The following is a 27,190-nucleotide window of genomic DNA, read 5'->3' on the forward strand; positions in this document are numbered from 1 at the left end:
AAGCCTTTCATCTTTTCTAATATGTATATGAGATGCGAACAGTTTTAAAAATATTCTTAACTGACTTCTATTAATTTTGGTAGTATTTTCTTTATTGTGTAGTTCAGAATATTTTCTAATTTCCAATTATTTCTTTTTGGTGTATGGTTTTTCTAGATTACCAAACAAATGTGATTTTTCTAATTAATTTTTTTTAAAGATTTATTTATTCATACAGAACTGGGGTATAGGCCAGAGATGCAGAGGGTGAGAGGATTCACCAGGGACAGAGTGGGGAGCAGAACAGGTAGATCGATGAAGTGCACTGCTGAGGGGAGCAGCGGGCGGGTCAGGAGAGGTCTGCCGTGCCATGTGGATCTCCTCCCAGGCAGGCGGGGATCGAATTCATGGGGAAGTGGCTTAAGCTTCTTAGTGCAGTGCTTTAACCCACTGTGCCACCAGGGAGGGCCCAAAAAGTAAAACTTTTTGACAAAATTCATTTTAATTTTTTCAAATTTCTTTTAGAACTATATTAAAAATTTTAGTGTTCATATGATTTGTTTTACTAATATGCAAATCTATCCATTTCGATGGGCTTATTAGATATTTTCTGTCAAAATGACAAAAGATGTGATTACATTTATGTGCTGAAAAATTTTATAAACTAGATTCATGATTTATTCTTCATATAAGAGAAAACATCCTAGTAATTTAGGAAGATCATTATGTTTCATTCAGTATATTTGTATTTATATAATAAACAATATTGATTTTTAGTCTGTAGTCAATGCCATAGTTAACTATATGACACAAAATTTATGTTGATAAAAGTCAGGAATGTACAAAATGCTTTCTTCGCTATAATTTGTTATTTCTGAAAATTTCAGCCAGTGCAACAAGGCAAGAAATAGAACAGGTGTTTACATATTGGCAATGTGGGGTTTCTATCCCTAAAAGGAACAGATAGACTTTTCTGAGGGTAAGCAAAAAGTGTTATGTTGGTGTGAACAAAAGGCCAGTTGAAGCCCTGTGAGTCTTAGGAAATCTATCACCATTACTTAAAATTTTTAACTTGAAAAATGGATTCTAAAATTAAGTTGGAAGAATAAATGTATCCAAATAGTGGAGAAATTACTTTTAAAGAAAAATAAAACACTATGTCATTATTATAAAATTTGATGTCAATTTTCAGAGAAGAAAGGCAACATATAGCCATTTCTACATTTCTTTTTGATTTATTATTTTAAGAGCAGTGAAGACCTTGAGAACTTTTGGGAATTTTCCCTTTTTCCTAATTAAGGAAGCAACCACTGCTTTCCCTTTTAATGACCTAGAGAGTGTAATTTGGAGATGCCATCCAGGTGAGATTTTATTTGTAAGCTTGTCCTCTCTCTCAGATTCTCATCATTACTCAGAATAAGGTTGAGGTCATCTAATATGTCTGTCATGGAGAGTCTCTGACTTCTCCTTGACACGCACGTCCTTGAACAGAATAAATATCTACAGTCCGTTCCATTACTCTTTGTTATTTGCAGTCATATAAATTATCCATATGTATGTTATTAATTTTAGGTTTTTTCCCCTACTATCTGCTGATACTAATTTATTTATCCAGTATCAGAAGAACCAAGATTTGGGTTATGGGAGTTTTACCTGTGCCCTATCAGCAAGAAGAGAGTACAATTCTTAATTGAGAATGTTGTGGCTCTCTATGAAAACCTTAAAAATCAACTGAAATAGGTCCTCCCCTGGTGGTACAACAGGTTAGGATGCAGCACTGCAAGCTGGCCACAGCAGCTTCAGTGCGAGTTCCATCCCCAGCTGAGAGCTGACCCACAGTGCACGGCAGACCTCTCCTGACCAGACCACTGCTCCTCTTAGCAGTGTACTTCATAGATCTCCCTGTTCTGCTCCCCGCTCTGTCTTTCGTGAATCCTCTTACTGTCCTTGCACCTCTGGCCTGCACCCCGGCTCTGTATGCATAAATAAATAAATCTTTTTAAAAAGTAAACTGAAATGGTATTATGAGAGAAAAGTTTAATATTTGTTCAAGTGGAAAATAGCTAGGTCAAAAATCATAGCTTTTCCATTTAACAGTTTACCAATTAGAATGTATGATTTATATAACAGTTCCACTAACACAAACAGTATAACTTTTCAAAATGAAAAATGAATTTTAAATAAAATATTTAAATAAATGATGCACCAATGAAAGATTTTTTTTAATTAGTCTGATTTCATGCCTTACCAGATAGGTCAGTGTGTGATTCACCCCTTTCTTAATCTTTGAAATAGTGAAAGCAGCCCATTTTTTAAGGAAGCAGTAAGTACTTAGGGTCACCTTCCCAACAAAGGAGTTATATGTAAGGATTTATAATAGTTAGAATGTTGGACCTAATTTTGTTCAAGGAAAGAGAGATTTGTAAGCCTTTTCTTTCCACAGGATTTAACAAAGCACGGATCTTGGGGCATTACTGGCACAAGCAAATGGTAAGTTACAGAGGTTCTGACAAGTTATAGCTGACTACTTTCTGACTACACCTCCATAGAACCCTAGAAGGTTACTGTGAGTGAACTTAACAGGCTTGGGTGTGCCCAAGCGAGAATATCCCTGATTTCATTCAACAATGGCAAACAGGATGTGGTTTCACTGTGGGCCTATATTCCATTGAAGGACCAGTTACATAGACAAGTGACTTAGCAAAGCAATACCATTGCATAACAGAGGAATAAAACATAGGTGCAGATGATTGTTGATTTTACATCCTTTCCCATAAGGGATAAGTAAGGACCATTGAGAGAACAAAATGCAAGAGAAGGATTCTCCCAGACTCTAGAGCTGAATGTTTTAAAAGTTTATCTGCAACTGAAGACCCATTCCAGCTCCCAGTAATCTTAGACTAGCCAAGTGAAACAAGTGAATTCTCTGGAACGGTTATGGAACTTCCATTTGTCTTGATGGTAAGACCTAGAAAAAATAATAATAAGATTTGCTAAAATAAAGGCAAAATACAACCATATTTTCTTTCTGTTACTGGTAAATTTTTATTATTACAAATGACAATTCCATGACATACAAAAGTGTTAATATTGTGCAAATCCAGTTAATGGGATAGGACTTTTATAATTTGAAAAACAGCTTCTAAAATTAAGCTGAAGAATAAATGTATCCTAATAGTAGAGAAATTACTTTTAAAAAGTATTAAAGCACTGTATCATTTTTGTAAAAATTTTTCAGAAAAGAAAATCAAGAAATAACCATTTGTCTTTTTCTTTATCTGAGTTAATATTGGGGTGATATGGTGGATATTACCACAGTAGTGTACCCACCACCTCACTTATCTTCCACCATTTGACTATCATTAAGAAGAGTAAATGCTGGTCTTTAGTAGTTAAATGTTTGCTTAAATATATCTTAGGAATACTGTCTTAAAAGTTTAGAAATATCTTTATTTTTAAAGATAATTCCCTCCATGAAGCGTAGTATTTAATCTTGCAATTAGACTAGACTTGATTATTACTTATAAGAAATGACATTTACACAAAATGTTTGATTTATAAAATAGCATTTTACCACATTTTATTATAGACAGCAATATTGGTTAAAAAGTTGTAAATAGCTTTGGCTGTTCACTTAAATTATAGACTATATTTGAAACAAAAGTTTGTTTTTTAGCAGGTAATAATTAGACTGATGATATACCATCATTCATATAGCTCCAATAAACTCAAGAAATAAAATAGGGTTGAGAAAATTTTTAATTATAGCTGAACAACAATTCCCTGTTTTAAAAATAAAATGCATTTCACCAGTAAAAGTTATTCAAAAGGATTAACTTTAAAACACAATACAGACCATCAATTTGTCATGAGAATTATAGTGCTGTGATTCACATGAATTATGTCTAGATGATGACTGAGAACCTAGGGTAAACTTCATTGTCAAATAAAAGAACCACCTAAACAAAAGATGTATGATTTAACCTCCCATGCAAGATTAACTTCTGTTTTAGACTAAGAGAGGAATAGCTGTCCTATACACATCAATTTGTGTCTTAGCTGAAGTATCTTTTAACATCAAATACTATATATGAGAGATTACAAATGTATTCATGGATTAAAGATTTAGGCTCTGAAGTAGCATCGACCTATTTATCTTCTGTAAGCATTAAGATACATGAACACAAATATGAACATAGGGTTAAAGAAGTAAAGGAAAATTGATCAATAGCTTTTAAAACTTTAAATATTATTTTTAGTTTTAGTACAATGTGTGAGACTTGGGATGTCCCTATGATAATAATGGCTATTTAATAATCTACCCACATATCCTTTAAAGACTGTGCAGATCTAATAAAACCAATCTTGGAACGCCACTGCTGTGGAAAGACATTGTCACAACCTAAAAAAGTATATGTCCCTTGAGGCTGAATAGTAATATAAAAAAAGGAAGAGTAGAAAGTAAGGACTTATTGAAAGTAAATTACAGAAGTAGAAGATACACTAACCTGAAAATAGGGTTTCATTTACTTGACTTTGTACCATCCCTGTGCCAAGGATTAGGAACTATATTTCTTGAAATGTAGAAAGCTACACAAACCCTTATAGTTCTCCATAGGAACACTTGCTGATGTTGATCCAGGAAAATGTAAGAATTTTTAAATGGTCAGGAAATCAGACAACAGCCATATTACCTTAGCAGAAAGTTCTAACAAGTTTAGCTTTGGTCTATTAATGGGTTTCCTGATGATATTTGGGAGAGTTCAAACCCCTTGAAGCATTTATATTCCCTATTTATGCCCTTCTCTCACTGCTCCATAATTCCTGAAATTCTCCCACTGTTCTTTGGCATTTATGGCAGCAAAAATCCATTTCATGTTCCTGCTCAAATAGAAATGTAACCTTTCTTTCTTTCATTCATCTCAAGTAGAAGGGTTTTTGTTGTTGTTGTTGTTGTTTTTGCTGTTGTTTTTTCCTTTTACCGGCCTTTTACTCTCTTTGGCCTGTGGATGAGGTAGAGGGACTCATCTACATCCTGAAGTCATTCTCAGTGTTATACACATGTGCATACACACACACCCCTGCCTTAAAGCTCAAGTCATTGAATTATATCATCTATTAACCCTCATAATTGCTACCATCTTCTTACAACATTTCTTCTCATATGTCAACAATTGCAGCTTAACTATGCACTATTATTCCTTCCAGTAATTATACCTGTATTGATTCAAGACAATTGTAAAATACACAAATCTTTGTAATATCCAAACCTTGTACTACCTCATATTTCACCAAAGATCTTTTCTCCACTACACAACTAAAACACCTGCTCATGATCATATTCAGTAACTTTTACTTTACAAATAATTGTTTTCAATCATAAAATAAAGCTTATATAGTTCCCTCAGCCACCACCATCTTCTATCCACCCAGTTTATTCCTCTGGTTGCCTCACCCCAACTGCCTATTGACCATACTTGAACTCCCATTTTGTTGATCCAACCACCTATCACTCTCCCCTTGATGGTTTCCCTTCTGTTCATATAGATTATATTTTTTTTAGGCAGTATATTTTAAAAGCCTATCTGTCTACATCTATGTAAATATACAAACATCTTGCTTCTGTTCTTCTCTAGATCCTGCATCTCTTATTATTTTACTATATTCACCCAAACAACAATCCTGTTTAAGTTAATTTCTCCCTTTGTTTTATGTCTTCTCCCATGAACTAAAAACACCTGTAGAAAAAGGTAAAACCAAATCCATAACCACACACTTTGTGAGCCATCAATGCTTCAGATCATCAAAATATGTATGGCAAGTATTTTCATCCCCACTGGCTCCTGAAAGATTATTTTATGTCTGTTGTCCTTAACCACCCAAACTTCTGCCCTTTCTTGCATTTTTAGATGCCGAGCCAACTTCTCAGCTGCTCCATGTGCTTCCTACCTGTAAACTCCCAAGTAAAATCCCAAGTTTTTTGAGATTTTATGGAGGCATCATCATGTACACATGGTTGATCATTGACTCCATTTTCAACACTTCTAGCTTCTCAAAAGAATGGGAGTAGCTTGTGGGTGGATCTGAAAATGTTAAACTTCTAAGTTTCAGATGACCAGAGCTTTTTAGGATTCCACCCGAAGTTGCCTCATTAAAGCAAAAGACATTTCTAATATCCAGGAAATTATAAGGGCTTTAGGAACCTCAAGTCAGAAACTTGCATCAAAGACTAAATATTAGAACAGAAGAAATTCCTAGTGGTCTTATTACTTAAAAAATGCAAGGGTGGGCCCTTCCTGGTGGTGCAGAGGGTTAAAGCACCTCACTAAGAATTGAAGGCTACTTATGCATGAGTTTGATCCCCACCTGCCCCGGAGGTGATCCACATGGCATGGCAGACCTCTCCTGACCCACCTGCTGCTCCCCTCAGCAGTGTACCTCGTCCATCTGCCTGTTCTGCTCCCCACTCTGTCTCTGGTGAAGCCTCTCACCCTCCGCATCTCTGGACTGTACCCCAGTTCTGTATGAATAAAAATAAATAAATCTTTAAAAAAAATGCAAGGGTATTGGGACAGCTATATCCAGAGCCAAGGACAGATATATATACACACATACATACATATAGATAAATATGTATAGGTATAGATATCTGTATCTATAGATAGATATAGATATAGATCTATATTGAGAGATGTCAAAATTATCAAAAGTCACAATATCATAGACTTGTTGGCCTTTCTTGTAGTCTGGACACTTGTCATATATATTGAAAATAAATTTTTGCAGTCCAAAGTTATTTTTTTGTTTTTGTTTTTACTTTTAACAGTGTCTTATGGTGAATAGGATATCTTAATTTGGGGGAAATATAATTCATCAAGCTTTTTCTTATAGTTTTATCTTATGTCTTTTACCTACCCCAAGGTCATTAAAATATTATCTTCTAGTTTCTTCTTAGAACTTCATAGTTTACCTTCCACATTCTAGCCTATGACCTACTTTGAGTTAATTTATATATTGTGTGTAAAGTAAGGTTTAAGATTCTTTCATGTGGATGTTCAATTCACTATCATCATTTATTTATTAATTTCTCAGAAATATCTTATGATCTTCAGTATAGAATTCTTGCATCTAGTTTATTAATTACCAGTCATTTGATTTGGGGACCTATTTTATATGTGCCTTTACATCTCATTTTCTAAATGTTAGCCCTGGTATGTAATAATGCAATCAATTTTTGTTTTGATTTTGCATCTAGTGACCTTGCCACATTCATTTATGGATTTTGATTTCTTGTGGATTGGACAGTAAAGTGAAGTTTCAATAGGAAATCATTGATAAATTTTAAGTGAAGTGTTTTTGTCCAGAAACATTACTCTGGCATCAGTGTAGATGATTGGATCTGTAGCAGAAATAGACAGGAAGGACACTTGGAAGAATATTTCAATTTTCCCAGAATAATATAGTAAAATAAATTTGAGGAGATACTTTGGGCACCAATTAAATGTGGAGGTAAGGGAAGAGAAATAATTCTGGATGATTCCCCATTTGCTTGCCTCCATCTATAACTTTATCACAATACACAGATAGAATATTTTAAGCTATATAACTCTAACTTTTACACTTTTCCTTTCCTTTTCTTAATTGTAAGAATATATTTTAATGGGAAGCATGAAGTTTATAAAGACAAGTCTTTTGCTACTCCAGTGGAGTCTACAGCGGCATAAATGGTCCAAAAAAGGATTAATAGACATCCTTTAAAAGCTGAGTTTATTTTTATTTTTTAATTGTATTATTTTGTATTGTGGTAACACTGGCTTACAGTACCACAAATGAGTTAGGAATATAGCTTCACACCTCCTCACATGTGTATTAATGTATTGCTCACCGCCAAAGTATTCATAATCCTCCACTATAGTCCACTGTGTCTCCTCCCCACTTTCACCCTAACTTTTCACTTTACCCTTTGTTAGCCTCGGTCTATAGATTTCAAGCATTTATTTTGCTTCACTTTTGCCAGTTCCTTTGTTTTGTTTCTTTATAGTTCACATATGAGGGAATTCCTTTGGTATTTGTCTTTCTCCTTCTGACCTATTTTGTTTTGCATAATCCTCTCCATTCTATCCATGTGGTTATAAATGGCAAGAATCCATCTTTTTAATTACTGAGTAGTACTCCATTGTATACGTGTGTGTGTGTGTCTGTGTGTATGTATAAATATATATATATATGTATATATATAATGCATCTTTATCCATTCATATGTTTTGGTGATTTATATTATTTTCATAATTTGGTTATTGGAAATAGTATTATAATGAACATAGGAATGTATCTATCCATTTGAATTTTTGTTTTTGCATTCTTTGGGTAGATAATACAGGAGTGGAACTGCTGAATCATATGACTGAACTATTTTTAATATTTTGAGAAACCTGTTTACTATTATTTATAGGAGCTGGGCTAGTCTATATTCCTACCAACAGTGAAAGAGGATTCCTTTTTCTCTGTGCCCCCACCAACATTTGTTGTTTATGGCCTTTTTGACATGGGTTATTCTCACAGGTATAGTGTAGTACCTCATTGTGGTTTTGATTTTCATTTTCCTGATAATAAGAGATGATAAGCATATTTTCATGTTCCTTTTGGTCATATGTAGACTGAATTTTTAGCTCTATTCTCTGAGAAACTTGAGAGATTTATTTCTGGATGAACCACAGCTGAAATTTTTACATCTATTACCATACAGAAACTTCAAAGGATATCCCTTACTTAATAATATGTTACCTAAATTTCTACAATTTTGTTAGCAAAGATAACATACATATCAATACTTTGAGTTACTGTAATGTAGGCAATCTTGAAAGTAGTATTTGTGGTTGAACATGCAACAGTGTGCAGAAAGGAGGCATCAATGGTAGTTCAGAACTTTTTTTTTTTAATAAAAAGAGTATTTTAAAATACTAGTCCTTTTTTTTTTTTTGTCATTTTCTGTCACACAGTGAAATATACCTTTTGATCAGACTGTCTGGTGTCCATAGTAGTGGTGCCTTATCTTCAAGCTGATTGTGGCAAGAAGGACTTTCCTTTTGACTACTAATGTCATGACAGCTTCATTTATTTCATTAAAATTAAATAGTAGAGACTTGGGGTATTGGAGCAGTTGTATCAAAATCATTTCTTCCCTAACTTTGTTAAACTGAGAATTGCAGCTGTAGGCTAAGTAGTGTCCATGATCTCAACAAATTTGATTCCGAAGGTGTTAAAGGCAGTACATGCCAAACCAGATATTTACTGTAGCCTTAGTGATCCCCTGTACTTGAAAGGCTTTGAAATTCTAGAGCAGAAAATACACAACACTTCTAATATAATCATTCTCAGAGCTACTGGAAAAGTCACAAATATAAGCCATATTCAACCACAATCTTTTTAATGACATACTGCTTTTTGTTGTTATGTCAGATTCTGTTAAATCACTGTCTACTCTTCCCTCCCTTTTTTTTTTAAATCTTATAGTTTGTTAGAAACTAGAATACTTAGCCTATAAAATATCCAATATTATGACTAGACTGATTGATTTTCCCCTGATTCTCAACTTGTCCTTGATCCCCAATACTCCCTAATAAGCTACTAATATGGCATAAAGATCTAGAGGCTTGATCAGCTCCATGTTGAACTGTTTTTTTCTTCAAAATTATTTCCAGGGGAGGGTATATGTGCACTTTTTATTGCTTAAGGTCAGGAAGTAAATACTGTCTATTGTCAAAGTTAATGATAACTTCAGGGAGTTCAGCCTGATTCCTCCCCTGCTACTTTTTGTTTCCCATCAAACTTTAGTGGCCCGGTTTCAGCATACACAGATTACACAGATGACAATTTCCTAGATGCCATTTTCATTAGGGGTATCATCAACATTTTTTTAAAGATTTTATTTATGCATATAAGAACTGGAATATAGGCCAGAGGTACATGGGTGAGAGGACTCACCAGAGACAGAGTGGGGAGCATGACAGGCAGATCCACTGAAATACAATGCTGAGGGGAGCCACCAGGAGACAGGAGGGGTCTGCTGCACCATGGGTCAGCTCCCTGGCTGAGGATCAAATTTGTGCGGCACTGGCTGTGGAGATCTTCACAGTGTTGAGCCGTAACCCCTTCCACCACCAGAGAGGCCCTATATTCTAACATTTTAATTCACCTATTTGGTGAATCTTTCTCTCTAACATTTTAATTCACCTATTTGGTGAATCCTTCTCTCACAAACTACTTTATTTTTTCCTGGTAACATTCTTAAGGGTAAACAAAGAATATTTCTTCTAAGTAATGAGATAGTGCCCTAGGAACTTTCCAAAGTGGCCAAGGAGGTATGTCTGTGCCTGTGTATGCGTGTGTATGAACAAGTATAAACTTACTTTATATGCATATTTATGTATTTGTATATACTGTGGTCATTATTTGTTTTGATGTTCATATTATCTCATGTTATGTTATTTTCCTGTTTTTGTGACAGGACTCATAAAATCTAATCGTTTCCTTGCTTTCTGTAGTAGAATCACCTAGGATCATCTTACATATTTCCTGTCCATCATTTGCCTGACTCAACAATTTCTTCTAAGAGCCCTAAGTTACTTTTAGCTAGAAAAGTACTTAGATGCCATAGTTAGAAAGGCATATGTACTTATTGCTATTGTATAGTCATTGCTTTAAGGACTCAACAGTGGAATAATGAAAAGTACATATTTTAAGGGGAAAACAAATTTTGTATTCATACTAGTACTCACAATTCCAACATAAAAACTAAATGTTTTTAATCTTATATTTCTCAGCCCTGAAAATCTTTACTTACAGAAGTCTTCTATGTGATAGACTCAAAATATCAATATAACTAGTAATTATAAGACTATTGAATGAATTTTCAGAATTTCTTTCATCTTTAGATTTTTATCCCTCAAAAGATATATAGTCAAAAACAGTCACTGAAAATAATGATAGACCCTTTGTGTAGTTATGCTACTCTTTGATTTTCATCTGGGTTCACCTGCTTTGGTATGTTTCCAGTTTTAGAGGAAATGCTTTTTATTCTTTCTGACTCAATTCTGGTTCTTAATTATGTGAAAATTTAGAAGGGCTGGGATCAGAACTGGAAAGCAATGTACATTCACAGTGGTTCCCTCTATTTATGTGTTCAATGGCTGTTTCTTTTTTCTCTTTCTGTCAGTAACCATTTTAAATATCACTTTATACCTTTGTTGAGATGTATGTTTGTTTATTCATACCGTTCTAGACCCTGAATTTTTTTTAAATGTATTCTGAGGGTTAGATAATATCAATACAGAGATTTTTGCTCAATTTTCATCCATAATTTTTCTAGTCCCCTATTGATGAGCAGCATCTGGTTTGTTTCCCATTTTGTTATTCCAAATAATAAATCACTGCATAAGTTTATGTATATGCTATTTTGTATTTTTGCGACAAGACTTTTGGGATTGAATTTTAAAAAGGGGTTGCTCAAGCAAAGGGTACAATTATAGTTTTGCAAGATCAGAGGCATTTTTTTTTTTTTACAATTTAATCTTGCCTCAGAGATTAAGAAGTTTAAAATGTTTTTCAGAGAAAACTCTTTAAGTGGAATGATCATATTTGTCACAGCTAATTTATCAGTGGAATTAAGTTATTAAATTTCTGCTTGGTCTCTGATGTAACAAACACCAGACAGTACAAAACACCAACAGTACAAAAACTGTAAACACTTTAGTAACCTTCAATCCACTATGTCTTGGGGGGGGGGGAGGTAACAGCAGGAAAACTATTAAAAATCATCTTTATGTATGTACAAACATCTACTCGTGAGCAGGAACAAATAAATAGAGGGTAGAGAGGTGTGGATTTTCCCCTAGAGTTCATTTCTGATTTCAATACATTTACTAGCTTTTAAATTCAGTGAAAAAAAAAGTATTGTTGTGACTTATAAGAAATATATATTTTGTCTTCTCCCACAAGTCCCTGACTCACACTCCCAAACCCTTGGAATTTCCTAAGGGTTGTAATGTAAACCAAGTGACTTTTGGAAGCATTAAAAATGGGGGCCGGCTGCCAGGAGAACCAACCCTGTGATTAGAGGACTGGAACTTTTCAATTCCTTAGAGGGAGAGGCTGGAAATTTAATCAATTATGGTTATGTAATGAAGTCTCCATACAAAGCCAAAAAGACAAGTTCAGAGAACTTCTGACTTGGTGAACAATGTTTTGGCTGAGAGAGTGGCACACCCAGAGAGGGCATGAAAACTTCATGCCCTTTTCCACATTCCTTACCCAATGCATGGTCTTCATCTGATTGCGTTGAGCCTTTGTAATAAATTGGCTAACTCGTGAGTAAATGGGTTTCCTGTGTTTTGTGTGAGTTTCTTGCAAATTAATAGAACCCAAGATGGAAGTCCTGAAAACCCCTGATTTATAGCTAGCTTGTGACTATATCTGAAGTGTATATGTGGTGGGAAGATTATAGGGGTTAGAGGCTGCCTGGTCTTGTTGGATGAAACCCTCACCTGTGAAATTCAGTGCTATAAGAGAGTTAAATTCTCAGATACATTTCTGGTGTCTGAGCATGTCTTGTCTGTTGGTGTGAGTAACCCTTCCCCCCATCTGAATTTGATGATCAGGACACTCATTTAATGATACATTGGAAACTGAAGTATTTTACTAATGTCTACACAATAGCATTTTTTTTAAGTGTTGGTAAAGTTGCAAGTAAAGTTGGTAAGGTAAAGTTGCAATTTATTACAAAGGCTCTAGCTCAAGAACTAACTTTAAAACTGGATCAGTCATGTTTCCTTTATATCTAAGAATGGAACTTTATAAAATATTAAGAGGTAAATTAAAAACAAATGGTTCACAGTTGAATAGCAGCTAGATAGACATTCAAATACACAAATCTTAAAAAGTACATGTATAAGTAAAGAAGTGGTGAATAAATCACTAACAACTGGTTTACTCATGCTACCATAGTATATTCATCAACTGTACCACAGACACAATAACATTCACATGATAAAGAGAACAAAAGAGTTAAAATTGCTTCTTCCGAATTTTTAGACTTCTATTGGCTAACAGAAGCCTTGTCATCTTCTTAATCTTTTTCTTCTTCAGGGCTAAAGTCAACAAAAAAATAAGTATCATATGTCTTCAACTGGCAACTCCACTATAAATAAACATTTCCAATATGCTCACAAATTCATCTTACCTTTAACGATTTCAAAGCTAACTAACTGTCCACTCAGTTAATCACACTCTACATTTAAAACGTGGGGATCTAGCTACTGTCTACTAGCCATTATCAACATTTTAACAAAACTGATGAGCACCAAAGTGCTATTTAATGTAGAAGTAGTCTGGAAATGGCAATATGCTATTAGTAAAATGGATATATAAAAATATAAGTTGGCTTATGAATTATTTATAAAATTAGTTTAAAATTAAATAAGAAAAAAATCACTACCTTTTGCACAAACGTGTTTGCAATCCTTCATGTTAACAAAGTTATTGTCATTCCCTCCACAGCCAGTGTAGGTGAAGGCCTGACAGGCTCTGTGTCTTGGATTAAAATAATAGCGAGTCACATTAGCAGAGCATAGTCCCTCATCTTTTGGGAAATAGCAAAATGATGGACCTTTATGGAAAAGAAAATAAGAAATTCTGTTATATAATAACTGTTAAGCTGTGATTGTTATTGAAGTAACAGTAGAAAACTGAATCTCATTGATACTTCACTCTGAATCCGAATTAATCACACTAAGCCATTTCAGAAATATTCCTCAAACTCCAAGAAAGCTTACATGCAATCGTTTAGTAATTCTAAATTTTTATAAACTGGAAAGAGTTTCTTCTGAAAGTTACATTTCTCTGTATCATTTAAATGTGTGAAGAAAGTAAACTCTCAAAACAGATATACTCAGGGGAAAGTGGGGGATTAATATATAATGTCTCAGTAAACTTTCTTGTGCTGGTAGTTTTATTTTAACTATTTTTAATCAGCTCTCTTTCCATTGTCAATCAAGGTTACATGAATTCCCGTATGGCTACTGGAACATTTACATTTACACGAACAGTTCAAGAGAGCACCAGCAACAGTCATTTTCTCATTAATTTAAGGTTTTTCATATTCAACGTAGTATTGCTGCTGAGCTTCATCAATACCTCTGTCAAAGCAAGTCTCCCTCGGGCCCTCCCTAGTGGCTCAACAGGTCAGGACAGTAGCACTGCCAGCTAGCTGCAGCTGCTTCAATGCGAGTTGGATCCCCATCCCCGGAGGTGACCCACATGGCAGACAGACCTCTCCTACAGACCTTTCCTGACCAGCCCACTGCTCCCCTCAGCAGTGTACTTCGTCAGCCGGCCTGTTCTGCTCCCCACTCTGTCTCTGGTGAATCCCCTCACCGTCCCTGCACCTATGGCCTGTACTCTAGTTCTGTATGAATAAATAAATAGATCTTAAAGAAAAAAAAAAAAGCAAGTCTCCTTCATTTGTTGAATTTATCTATGGACATGTGTTTCTACAATGCCTAAGGAAAATGCCTGTATTATCTCTAGTTGCAAAATATTAAATACTGCCCAAGTAACCTGTATTTCAAGGGCTGCAAGGGGATGAGGTGTGGGCAGAATGCGTGTAAGAAAGGGGAAGAGGGGAAAAGAGGGCTAGAATATAACGATGTAACCAAAAACTTTAGAAGAAAATATTCAAATTTCACCATCTTAAATTTGTATATAGTCCACTACCTTATATATGGAACTTTTCTGTGCAAAACTGATGCCATGGTGTTCGTAAATGAGTATCATAATTTGTCTATGTTTGTGTGTGTGAATTGAGTAGATGAGAACTAGCTCTAGAGAAGAGAAAGCAAAAATTCAAATCATGGCTCTCTCACTTTTTAGCCCTTGAGGCCCTGGCAATTCAGCAACTTCTCAGAGCATCTCCTATGAAATCGCCAGAATACAAATTATATTAATTCTATATCAGATTACTGATTCTTTTTTCTCCCTAAAGTTGTAGTGAAGAAATGAATAGATTTTTTTTTTAATATATAAAATTGCTTTTTGGAATACAACACATGGAACTCAAGGTGACTATGTTAAGTGAAATAAATCAGAAAGTGAAAAACAGATATTAGATGCTTTCGCTCATCTGTGGAATATAAATAAGCAAACAATATACACAGACAAAATACAGAAGGAATAAATCTCAGTGAAAGAATTTAGTGGTTAGAAGAAATAGGACAGGAGGATAGAGACAAGGATGGTTTGCATGGGTGGTTTGAAGGAGTAAAAATGTACACCAAAGTTAAATTTTTTAAAAAAGGAAATGAACAGAAACACTATAAAAATTATCTTTACCTTTCTTTGGTGCACAGAAGCCCATACAAGTAGCTTCATCTGGGAAGCGATTCTCATTGCTGTGGCACCCACCAGCCATGAATTTTTCACATGTCATAGAACTTAAATTGAAGAAATATTCTTCTCTGGACTCTCCACATGGTCCCTCACTGACTTCCAACCGGCAGATTTTGGGAACTTCTAGGAAATGAAGGGTATAAGCATTTAAATTTACTAGTAAGCTTTCAGAATTTTGCTTGTGCTTTCAGACACTTCTGTGGGGTGGAAGGAGGCAGGCATGTTTAGTGCTGGATTTGTAAATTCCCCAAGACTGTGCATTACCCTCGCTATTTAGGTTTTCTTTTCTTAACAGTGTATCCAGACTTGACTTAGTCATGATAAATTTTTGAATTCAGGATAAGACTATTCTCCCAGGGTATTCTGTTTCTACATATAAAGTTAATCACTCTTATCCACAGCAATATACATTTTCTCCTGACTCAACATGAGGAAAGCCTCATGTTCTGTTACAGGCCTTAGCAAATATAATAAGCATAATAAAAATAAAATAGAAAACAGTATAGTGACTGTCTGATAAATCTCTGATAATAATAATGACCTCTGATAATAACTAATGGAGACACGTTAGGTTAGAGAGAGACAAAAGTAAAGTTATAATTAACTAAGTGACACTTCAAATAATAAAATCCACTAAAATTATTTCAGGTTGCTGGATAACTGATGTGAAGAAACGTTGTTTTCAAGGAGGCATAAAAAACACAGGTTTAGAACTAAAAACACATACAGAAAAGTACTTATGTTGCGCCCAATACACTGTGATTTTGCATTGTTTTGTCCTATAGTGAGATAACAAGTCTTGCTGCATCCGGAGATACTGAGTGTCAGGAGAGATAACGCCTATTAGAGTTGGTAGATTTGTGATTACTTTCAGGGAACTGAACACCAGTGGGTCTTGCTTAATACTTCAGAAAAGCCGGGTAAAACTTAACAACAGAAAATGGGATCTGCATAATTAGCTAAGATACAATCCGGCTATCTGTGTAAGCGGTGGAACAGTTCAAGGATTGCAAGGGAACACTTACTCTCTATCCTCCAGCAAGCTTCATTGCAGGCTGACCAAGTTTCAAAATTGTTGGCATTGCCCTCGCAGCCCCCGTACATGAACTGGCGGCAGCTCTGCGTGTACCTATCGTAGTAGTAGCTGGGGATCCGAGCCCGGCAGGGCCCTACCTCCTGGGGCAGAAGGCAGATCTCCGAGGCTTTGTTTCCTAGAGGGGCAGGAGAGCCAGAGGAACAAGGAGCCAGAGTCAGCTACAACTACCACGGGGGCAGAGAATTTCCCGAGAGGGGAGTTCTATGCCCATCCACTCTCACCACCCCTTACTCCCAATCCTCAGCTGCTTCCAAGCAGAAGGGCTCCCGTAGGGAGAGGAATTGCAAACTTGGAACTGCAAACTTGGACACTTGGACGGGTGTGCCGTTTGGAGCAGCCCTGTGGCAGGAGCCTGGGGAAAGCGGGAAGGAGAGAGTGGGCAAGAGATGACCCTTGGAGCTCCGTGCCTTCCTCGTTGACCTGACCACAGGAAGCCAGGAAAAGGGGTCTCTAGCTGGGACTGTGATACCTTGTGGCGCCGGAGCAGTGTCGCCCAGCGCATTTCTCATCAGTAGCAGCTGCAGTAGCAATAGTCCGAGGGGACAAGTGGGGTCCATGGTGTCGGGGTTCCAGTGGTCCGCGGTTGCGGTGTCTTGAGAATGAGCCCGGGGGAGGAGGGTCTACAGCGTCCAGCCTCTGCAAGTGACCTGGGTGCCGGTGCAGGGGTTCCTGCTTTATGCGGCTAGAGTGCCCTCCCAACACGGGACAGGGCGGAGCAAGCCTGTGCGGGTGCGGAGCAGGGAGGGGGGCGGGGTGGGGGGGAGGCAGCGGGGTAAGGGGAGGCTGATTCATGCCCGGGGGCTGTGGCCGGTGAAAAGCTCTGAAAGGCTTTGTGTGTGTGCGTGTGTGTGTGCTGGGGAGAGGAATTCCCCACTGAGTTGAACCTGCCTCCCAAACTTTCTCTTGTGCCCACGCGGGATTGCCCAGAATGTGTCTTTGTGTCAGTGATGAGAAATCTGCAAGCTAAAGGGAAATGACTTGGACTGATTGCTCAACTTTCCGAATTGTGCGATCTCCCTGAAGCCTAAATCCACATCTTGAAAAAGCACGAAGTCCACGTTAAAGGGCGAGTGGAGAGAAAGCTCTATGTTTGTTTATTTTTATATATTAGACTTCGAAGGAAATGGGTATATATATAGATATAGGTATAGATATAGATAGATCTACATATTATATGGCTTTTTCTATTGTCAGTGCTTCTGTTGAAGTTCATTGCTTTTTTACATTTTAGCTTTTACACTTGTGTTTATACAGATTATCAAAGCCCAAGGATTGTTTTTCATTACATAAACCAATTTCCCACACTGGGATTTCGTGTGAAATATTAAAGATATATATGTGCCTACATAATTTCTACAAAGTCTGTTTACAATAAACAAACGGCTCACTATAACTTAACTATATCATTTGATGAATTTTGACAACTATATATATATTGTTAAAATCACCATTCAAACAAGAATTAAAACATTCCCATCACCCAGAAAGTTCTCTTACCCTTTCCCATTTCTTTATAATCCCCCTGGCCAGGGGTAACAGCTTTTCTGATCCCCAAAGACTGGTTTTGCCTGTTCTTATTTCTGATACAACAGAAGTCATAAAGTTTATATTGTGTTCTTCTTTTGCCTCACTGCTGTTTTTGAGATGCTACTGTATAGAATTTATTCCTTTTAATAGCCGAATAATGTTCAATGTATGAACATGTCATGTATATCTTGTTACTGGACATTTGTGTTTTTTTAGAAATATTAGAAACTATCATAGTTTTTCAAAATTATACCATTTTATACCCCTGCTGGGGATGTATGTGAGTTTTTAAGCTATAATATGAAAGTTTGAAGAGAGGTAGTCTTGAGGGTTTTTGAAATTTGACCGAATCAGCCTCTTCCCACATTTCACCTATTGTCAGTATATCTATTAAAGTTCATTGCTCTTTTACATATTAGCTTCACAATCATTTTTATTTATGCATACTGTCAAAGCCTGAAACTTCTTTTTAATTATTCAAACCAATTTCTCACACTGGGGTTTCATTTAAAATAGTAAAGATATTTTTGAAGAACATTTAAATGTTCTTGATGATGTGTGTCCCCTTCTTCCCTCTCTCCCTCTCATTCTGCTTTCAAAACAATAACTGTTCCTGGATTTTCCTAATATTGAGGGCGTTTACAGGAGTTCTCTCCCAAATTTCTGAGTTCTCCACTGACATTGGGATAATAGTCTAGGATATTTTGCATACTTTAGCCCCTGTGGCATTTTCCCACTATTCTGATGTCACGACCTTGAGTCATATTCCTAAGAAACCTAACCTGGCCTGGAAACTGTGACACTTATACTGTCATATTACCTGATTTCTTTAATTAAGAAGGACAGTCAAAGATATAAAGGTAAATGTTTAACAACCAGCTCTCTGGGAAGGGAGGGTGAAAAGAAGCAACTGATATGCTGTTTCCCCATTTCTGTGGTGTCAGAGTTAAACTATAGCCTCATTTTAGATCATCTTTAAAGTACACTTAAATACAGAATTGGAAATAGATGGGTCCAGTCAATTTGCCAGAGCCACTGTGAACTGATTCCAGCACACCAGTCCCTGAGACAGCCAATTGGCTTTGAAAGTCATCCATAGGACTGTCAAATTAAACCCGCATAAGTATAGGACTGTCAAATTAAACCCTCATAAGTACCTCACAAATATTACTCAGAGAGGAAGTTTTACTATTTAGTCAGGAGAAAAGTTCCTCAACAAACCAACTAATCTATTTTCATTCTTCTACATATGATCAAATATAGCTTTGAAATGGATTGAAATAAAGAAATTAAGGACTGATACTGAGCAAAACTTATTATTTAGCATTGGCTACTGTCATTTTATATATATATATATATATATAATTGACTGTACCCATCTATCTATCTATATATATGTATATATATATATATATATGCTCATTTTGTGTATTGCTCAACTTTCCGAATTGTGGGATCTCCCTGAAGCCTAAATCCACATCTTGAAAAAGCACGAAGTCCACGTTAAAGGGCGAGTGGAGAGAAAGCTCTATGTTTGTTTATTTTTATATAATTTTATGCCTTTTTCCATCTCATTTGTAATCCCCATGGACTTCCCACCGCCAGTTCACCATGTGCCATCACCATAGTCCCGTGCACTACCCCCCCCATTTTTTATCCCATTTCCCTCTCTACCCCCCATATAATGTCTCTGGTGTATAGTCGTTCATTAATAGTATTTCCCCCCCCCCCCCGGTCCTTTATGCTCTTGCTATGAGTGAAACCATCCGGTATTTTTCTTTTTCTTTCTTCACCTATATTCTTTTTGTCCTAGCTGCTGGTACTTTTTGGTCATCTTTTGCCTTATATGAAAAAGGAAATGCTTCAAATTAGGAAAGATTATTTTGGGAAATCACATGATGCAATGAGAAGGCAATCTTGGAAGTCAGGGGAGAACTGGATTTTATTCCTTGCTCCTTTGGTCAAGTTATTTAAACTCTTAGAGCCTCAGTTTTCTTTCTGTAAAATGGGTGTAATAAAGGAAACTTACAAATATGTTATGAAGATGAAAGGGAAATGCCTAAACACTCAAGGAAGATTGAGTGCAGTAATTGGGAGTTTCAGGTTATAAAATCAAAATAAAAGAAAGGAAATTACTCATTTTAATTGTAATAGGCTTAAATGTTTTCATGTCCATGAAAAATGGTATCTCCCAAATAAGGGGAATCTAAATTTGTGGGGCTATTTTAAATGACCAACTGTTCTTAGGATCATCTGGAAGGAGCAACATCAGCCTTAGTGGGGGGTGCCATACCACACTTTTTCCCCTTAAATTAGTGTTTAGGCCAAAAGGTTACCACAGGCTGAGGAGATTTCCTTTGTCCAGAGTCCAGAGGTAACAGGAAGTACAAGGCTGGGAGGGAGCTAGGAAGAATGGCCACCCGGATGGAGTTGTCATTACTGTGCTAAGGGGTTTAGTGACTGTGGCTAAAGACAGATGCTTACAAAAGTTTATCTTTCTATAAAATAGGACATGGTGTTCTTACAATTTGAATGCTGAAAGAAGTGGTAAATATTATTTACTCTTAGATTTTCATTTTTATCATATTGTTGGCAGGGCTGAGCTTAGAATGAAAATTCTTGATCCTCAGCCTTGCATTCTTACATACACAGACCTGGGCTCTTTCTACTCTGCTAACATCTTAGAATAGAACACTAAACATCAGAATTAAACTATATAAGCAAATTCAGAAGTCTCTCTGTGGCATTTTCAGAAGCAAATTCAGAAGTCCCTCTACATATGTCAGTGCTCTGCCTGTTATTTCTCAACACCCCACACTCCCACACTGATTTGGAACACATTCACCCCTAGGGTCCCTAAAACTTGAGCATGATGTTCTAAATTCTGAGAGCATCACAAAATTGGTAGGTGACCATGAATTTAAGGAAAGGATGGAGGCAAATCGTCTTCCCCTGTTGGACTCTGTAGAGAAGCAATATGTTTAGCTCCTGGGTGAAAGGAGAATGAATGGAACCCAAATGATTTGTAGATACCCATTCTATAGCACAGCCACTTAAGGAGCTATGCTGATAACTTATTACTAAACAGAGACAATTTTTGCTGCTTGTTAAAGTGCTGTCAAAGTAAAACTTGAGATCATTCCAGCTGGCACTAACAAATAGTTTACACATCCGATATGAAAGACAGTTAATCTCTTCTGGAAGAATAGAGTTCACAAGGTTTTTGTTAAAATTTAGTCAACTCCTTCACCACCTACGCATTTTTCTATCCAGTTGGGTCATGTGGAAACCATTTATTCTAATATGCCCCCTTTCTGACCCAGAGTGCATTCGTGAGTGGTATAGAAGGTGAAGCCACATGAAAAGAAACATTTCCTATGCTTGATTATATTATTCATTTTCCCCCCAGGTGAAAAAGATAATGGAACATATAATGTGCAATGTGTCTCTTAACATCATCATTCTCTGATTTACCTATTTTCAAAAGCAAATTGCTTGTTTAAAATGTGCCAGACTTTATTCTCAGCATTTGGGATACAAAGAGGAATCAGCACATTGCAGATGTCATATAATACATAGACAGATGAGCACTATATAACACAGTTGCAATATAGTGTACTTCTTATAATCTTAAAACATGCTTGCAAGGTCTATAGGATCATAGGGGAGGAAATGCATAAACTTCAGAAGCAAAAACATAAGCAGAAACTTCAAGAGAAATCAAATCCATAAAAACATATCAACCATTACATCTTCTGTGCCTTTTGGGCACTGAAATCATTCCTTCATCAGCTTAGCCCTTTATACATAGCATATTCTCATGACTCTGGATCCATAAACTTGGACAGCTCTGTCTCATATATCCTTTTTACTCAACGATTTAATGAAAACTATCAATAAACATTGTGTCTCTGTTTCCATTTTACATATATAATTACATCTATTACTATAATCATAGCTGCCAAGGTTTCCTCTGGGTATAGAGGAGCTGGTGGCCTTTCACCCTCTAGAATTCTGGATAGATGAAGGGGCTGAACTTTGTCAGGATAGACTTAGATAAAAAGTCCAAAATTTGTCCCAAACTCCTGGCTGCCATACAGAGTTAAAATATGTATGTTTATAATTGAGAGCAAATAGACAGCTACCATTTAAATACATGGTTATAATGCTGTAAGAGAAACATTTGCCAACGTTGATAATAAGATTAGAGGATTGAGAGTATTAACTACTCAAGTCCTTATTTTCTGGATTATATTTAGCAGAAAATAATGGACCTTGACCTTTCAAATATAAAGATAACCCTTTTAACAAAAAAATTATCATTTTTCTATAGTAGAAATTTCATGTTTTACACTACTAAAGTGTCATAAACCCTCAAAATATTCATTTGGTCTTAATTTATGTGTAGAAAAGATTTTTTATTCATACAGAACTGGGGTACAGGCCAGAGATGCGGAGGGTGAGAGGATTCACCCAGAACAGAGTGGGGAGCAGCGGGCGGGTGAGGAGAGGTCTGCCACGCCATGTGGATCACCTCGAGGGCAGGTGGGAATCAAACTCATGCAGAATAGCCTTCGATTCTTAGTGAGGCGCTTTAATCCGCTGCACCATCAGGGAGGGCCCTGGTGAAACTTTTATATCTAAAAATAGGAGAGACAACCTGCCATTGGGGGCAAGAGAAGAGAGTAGCAACAGTTTCAAAGGAATATGAATCTCCTAGGACTCTCACTGTGTTTGTTCTTTTATTTTACTTTTATTGACTATAAGTTGAGGGGAAAACAGTTCAATTTGAAAGATCTATATTAGACCTTACTTATCTATATTATACCTAATTTATCATGCTGACCTGATCTAGATATACTGAGCCATCCAGGGAAGGGTGTTGGTCAGTGACTCTCCATAGTCGCTGTTTTCTTTTCTGTTACAATGGAAATAATGTTATGATCCAATCAAAGGTTGACCCCACAGCTCCTACTCTGGGCCCTGTGCTCTCTAACTTAAGAACCTCATTCTCCTTCTATGTCAGCTATGTTACATTTCAGCACACACCCCAAGTTGGGCTGTAAGTTTCTATACGAACTGCTCCTGTACTTCCTACCCCAGGCCAAAAGATCACATTTCACTATATATTCTTCTCCTTATAGGGCCCTATTTCATTGTTACTTTTTCAGCAAAACATATCAGAAATTGTATTTTCATTCTCTGCTTTGACTTCTTCATCTCCCATTTTCCACATCCCACTTCAGTTAAGTTTGTATGTTAGGAAGAGTAAGAACAGTAAGTGTTCTTGTTGAGAGCAACTGATCATGCTACCACATCTTACTGGACCTCTCAGTACATATGGCATCCAAATGACAGTTCTTAAGGTCACCAAAGACTACATTTTTCCATCCACAATGGAAACAATTTAAAATTCTTCATCATTCTGGAAGTGCTTTTCTTTCGATGATACCACATTTCACTGGTGTTCCCCTTAGTTGACTGCTTATCCTCAATCATTCTGTCCTTTTCTTCTGCCTTACCATTAAAGTTGGAGTGGCTCAAGACTCTTCTCTGAGAACTCTTCTCTAACTACTTTCCTGGCATGTGATTTAAAATACATATACATACAAACTTTTCACACACATATCACATCACATACATTTGTGTAAAGTCTGGATCTCATGTCTAAATTCCAGCTCTGATATCAACCTGTCCACTTGGAGATCTAGAACACCTGGCAAACATTATATGCCCTACACTGAACTCTTGGTTGTATACCCTCAACCATCCTCTTTTCTGTAAATGATAATTCTACTTAGATTCACTAGCCAAAAACATCAGAGTCATTCTTGACTTCCCATTCTTTCATGCTCCAGTCCATCCATATTTCTGTCAATTCTACTTCCAGATCACATTTTTTTTTTAGATTTATTTATTTATTCGTACAGAACTGGGGTACAGGTCAGAGATGTGGAGGGTGAGAGGATTCACCAGAGACAGAGTGGGGTGCAGAACAGGCAGATCGACGAAGTACACTGCTGAGGGGAGCAGCGGGCAGGTCAGGAGAGGTCTGCCACGCCATGTGGTCACCTCCGGGGCAGGTGGGGAGCGAACTCATGCGGAAGTGGTTTAAGCTTCTTTGTGCTGTGCTTTAACCCGCTGCGCCACCAGTGAGGGCCCAGATCACATTTTTTTTTTTTAAAGATTTATATATTTGTACATACAGAACTGGGGTACAGGCCAGAGACTCAGGGGCAGTGAGAGACTTCACCAGAGACAGAGTGGGGAGCAGAACAGGCAGATCAAGGAAGTACACTGCTGAGGGGAGCAGTGGGTGGGTCAGGAGAGCTCTGCCACACCATGTGGTCTCCTCCAGGGAAGGCGGGGATCGAACTCATGCGGAAGTGGCTTTAGCTTCTCAGTGCAGTGCTTTAACCCGCTGCGCCACCAGGGAGGGCCCCCAGATCACATTTTTAATGTGATTATGCTGCCCGACTCACTTTTTTTTTTTTTTAAGATTTATTTATACGTACAGACCTGGGGTACAGGTCAGAGGTACAGAGGCGTTGAAAAGATTCACCAGAGACAGAGTGGGGAGCAGAACAAGCAGACTGACTAAGTACACTGCTGAGGGGAGCAGCGGGCAGGTCAGGAGAGGTCTGCCGGGCCATGTGGGTCACCTCCCCAGCAGGGATAGAACTCATACTGAAATGGCTTTAGCTGCTTAGTGCTGTGCTTTAACCCACTGCGCCACCAGGGAGGGTCCCATCTCACTTTTTATCCCCAGCTACCAATACAGTTCAAAATTACCAGATCTTACTTAACAGGGCCACTACATTAAGTCTCACCTAAATCTACTGTTTCCACTTTTGTCACCCACTCAACCCCACACTGCAAAGTATTTTTAACACTTCAGACCTCACAACACCTTACTTTTTCAGAATAATATTAAAAGCCTCCATTATCTCCCCATTTTGTCTCACTATAGTTTGTAAGGTTCTAAATGATCTATTACTTTATCCCTTATCTCATTCCATCACTCTCCATTTTTTTACAGTGTTAAGTTATACTGTGTTTTCTATTTTTTAGTAAAACAAGCTGCTACAACCTTAATTCATTTGCATGAGCTGTTCCCTCTGCCTCCTTCCAACATGAAATGCTCCTCCCTGATCTTCATGTCACTATCTCCTTGGCATTTGTTGCCATTGGCTGTACTTTTAATCAGTCTATATGATTTTGCTCTACATCTCAGACACTCTTTAACACTTTAGGTTATCACAAGCTATCTCTATAGAATGTATTGTGTGAAATTACTGTTTGCTAGTTGTATATTACTTATCCAAGCCTCTCATGATCATATAAGCTCTGTAAAGTCAGGGAACTTACCTTTCTTTTCATCATTGTGTCCCACAACTGAGAACAACATCTGGAAAGTGGGATCTCATAAATAAATACCCATGGATTAAACAAATGACTCTTTTTCTCATATGTCTTAAAAACCCAATGGACTCAGTAGAAATAGTGTTGCTCTGGGAAGAAAGTGAGTTGTTACAGAATATATTTAAAAGTCTCCTGGTCACATTTAAGTTAACATGTAATGAAATGGCAAAGGATACAAAAGCAACTGGCTTTTAAAAAACAAATATGATAACATGTGTGATCAACCTGATTAGAGAAGAAAACAAAAATACAAACCAATGGAGGTTAAGAGTAGAAAATTTGAGAAGTCATCACAAAACCAGAAACTGGCTCACAAGAGACCAGAAGTTGAAGATTGTGGTAGAAATGATTAACACAGTCATTAAACAAGCTATACAGAAAAGTAAAGTATCTGGAGACACAGACTGAGGCGCAGACCAGGTGGGATATAAAGCTTAAGGGCCCTTGTAAAAAATATCACAGGTCCTTTTAAATTGACCTAGTCTAACCAAATACAAAAAAAAATCCTAAGGCACCAACCCTAGAAATAATTAATTTAACAGCAGTTAACAATTCCACAAAGGAATGAACCTCTCCCAAAGAGAACACCCGATCAGCGCAATTTCCACACGGGTGAGATGTAGCAGCTCTCCTGCCCTCCTGTGACTGTGCAGGAGTTTCTCTTATGCAACCTTCTCTCTTTGCAAAGTAGCAGAGACAGGGGTCCTCTCAAGGCTGCCCACCAGTGACCATGCAGACCTCTCTTCACAAACCCAACCCTTTCAGGGGCAGCTTTTCCTGCCCACTTGTATCTGTACAAGGATCCTTGACTTCCCTTCCCATTTTACAATAAAGTTGCCCTTTTGAATATAACCAAATCACCTTGTGGGGAAATTTGTCAAGTGCCATTGAAAGGGCAGCTCTGGTGAAACTTTTCTCAGAGGTAACCCAAGGACCTTGCTCTGAACCCAACCCCTCTCCAAAATGACATCACAAACTACCTTTCATGTGACAGAAAAAGATTCAGTTGAAAATAAAATAATCATTTATGCAATGACAAAATACTTGCATAGAAAGAGATAAGGAAGCTGACTTTGTTTGCTTCAAGATTATCTGGCTCATGGTAGTTACTCAGTTAATATTTACTGTATGAATAAATACTATGATAGCTGCTATCATTTTATTGACCCAAGTAGAAAGTACATGGATATAAAGAGAATAGACAGATAGATAGATAGAAGCATTGCTTACATGTGTTTAGCATAGCATTGCTCAAAAATTGCTAGCTAATATCTCATTTAATCCCTGTCACAAGCTCAGTATCCTTTGTTAATTCTGTCTCATCTCCCTTACTTTAGAGTGCTCCAGTGTTTACTGTTTCCTGTTTACACTGGGTGTTCACATCCATTTTCCTAAATTCCTTAAACTCTGGCTTTCCCCCTAAAGTCCATACTGCCCATTCAAATGAACATCTAACAGGTATCTCCAATCCCAAAGTTGAAAACCCTCCTGATCTCACAAAATGACAAACCCCTTCTTCCAGTTGTCCAATCCAAAAATCATTGGAGTGGGCCTCCCTGGTGGCCCCAGGGGTTATGTGTCAATACTGTGAAGCTATTACCAGCCACGGCAGCGTGAATGCAATCCCTGGCCAGGGAGCTAACCTCTCCTATCTTGCCTGCTGCTCCCCTCAGCAGTGTTTTTCAGTGGCTCTGCCTGTTCTGCTCCCCATTCTGTCTCTGGTGA

The 27,190-nt window shown here is 37.1% G+C and overlaps 1 protein-coding gene across 2 annotated transcripts; it reads right to left on the minus strand.

Annotated features, from left to right (window-relative positions):
• Positions 1 to 2,862: 2,862 nt before the first annotated feature.
• Positions 2,863 to 17,121, minus strand: TFPI2 (tissue factor pathway inhibitor 2). 2 transcript variants are annotated; one of them, XM_012720810.1, is made up of 5 exons: positions 16,986 to 17,121; positions 16,446 to 16,631; positions 15,364 to 15,543; positions 13,472 to 13,642; positions 2,863 to 2,947 (listed from the first exon to the last, which is right to left on the minus strand). In XM_012720810.1, exons 1-5 carry the CDS (start codon positions 17,071 to 17,073, stop codon positions 2,880 to 2,882), a joined length of 693 nt encoding a protein of 230 aa, XP_012576264.1. In that variant the 5' UTR covers positions 17,074 to 17,121; the 3' UTR covers positions 2,863 to 2,879. The 2 variants fall into 2 exon arrangements, with proteins under 2 accessions (XP_012576264.1, XP_004676745.1); XM_004676688.2 differs by lacking the exon at positions 2,863 to 2,947 and adding an exon at positions 12,979 to 13,124.
• Positions 17,122 to 27,190: the final 10,069 nt, after the last annotated feature.

This window comes from Condylura cristata, unplaced genomic scaffold (assembly GCF_000260355.1).
Source record: "Condylura cristata isolate star-nosed mole 26May11 unplaced genomic scaffold, ConCri1.0 scaffold00005, whole genome shotgun sequence".
Lineage (NCBI taxonomy): Eukaryota > Metazoa > Chordata > Mammalia > Eulipotyphla > Talpidae > Condylura > Condylura cristata.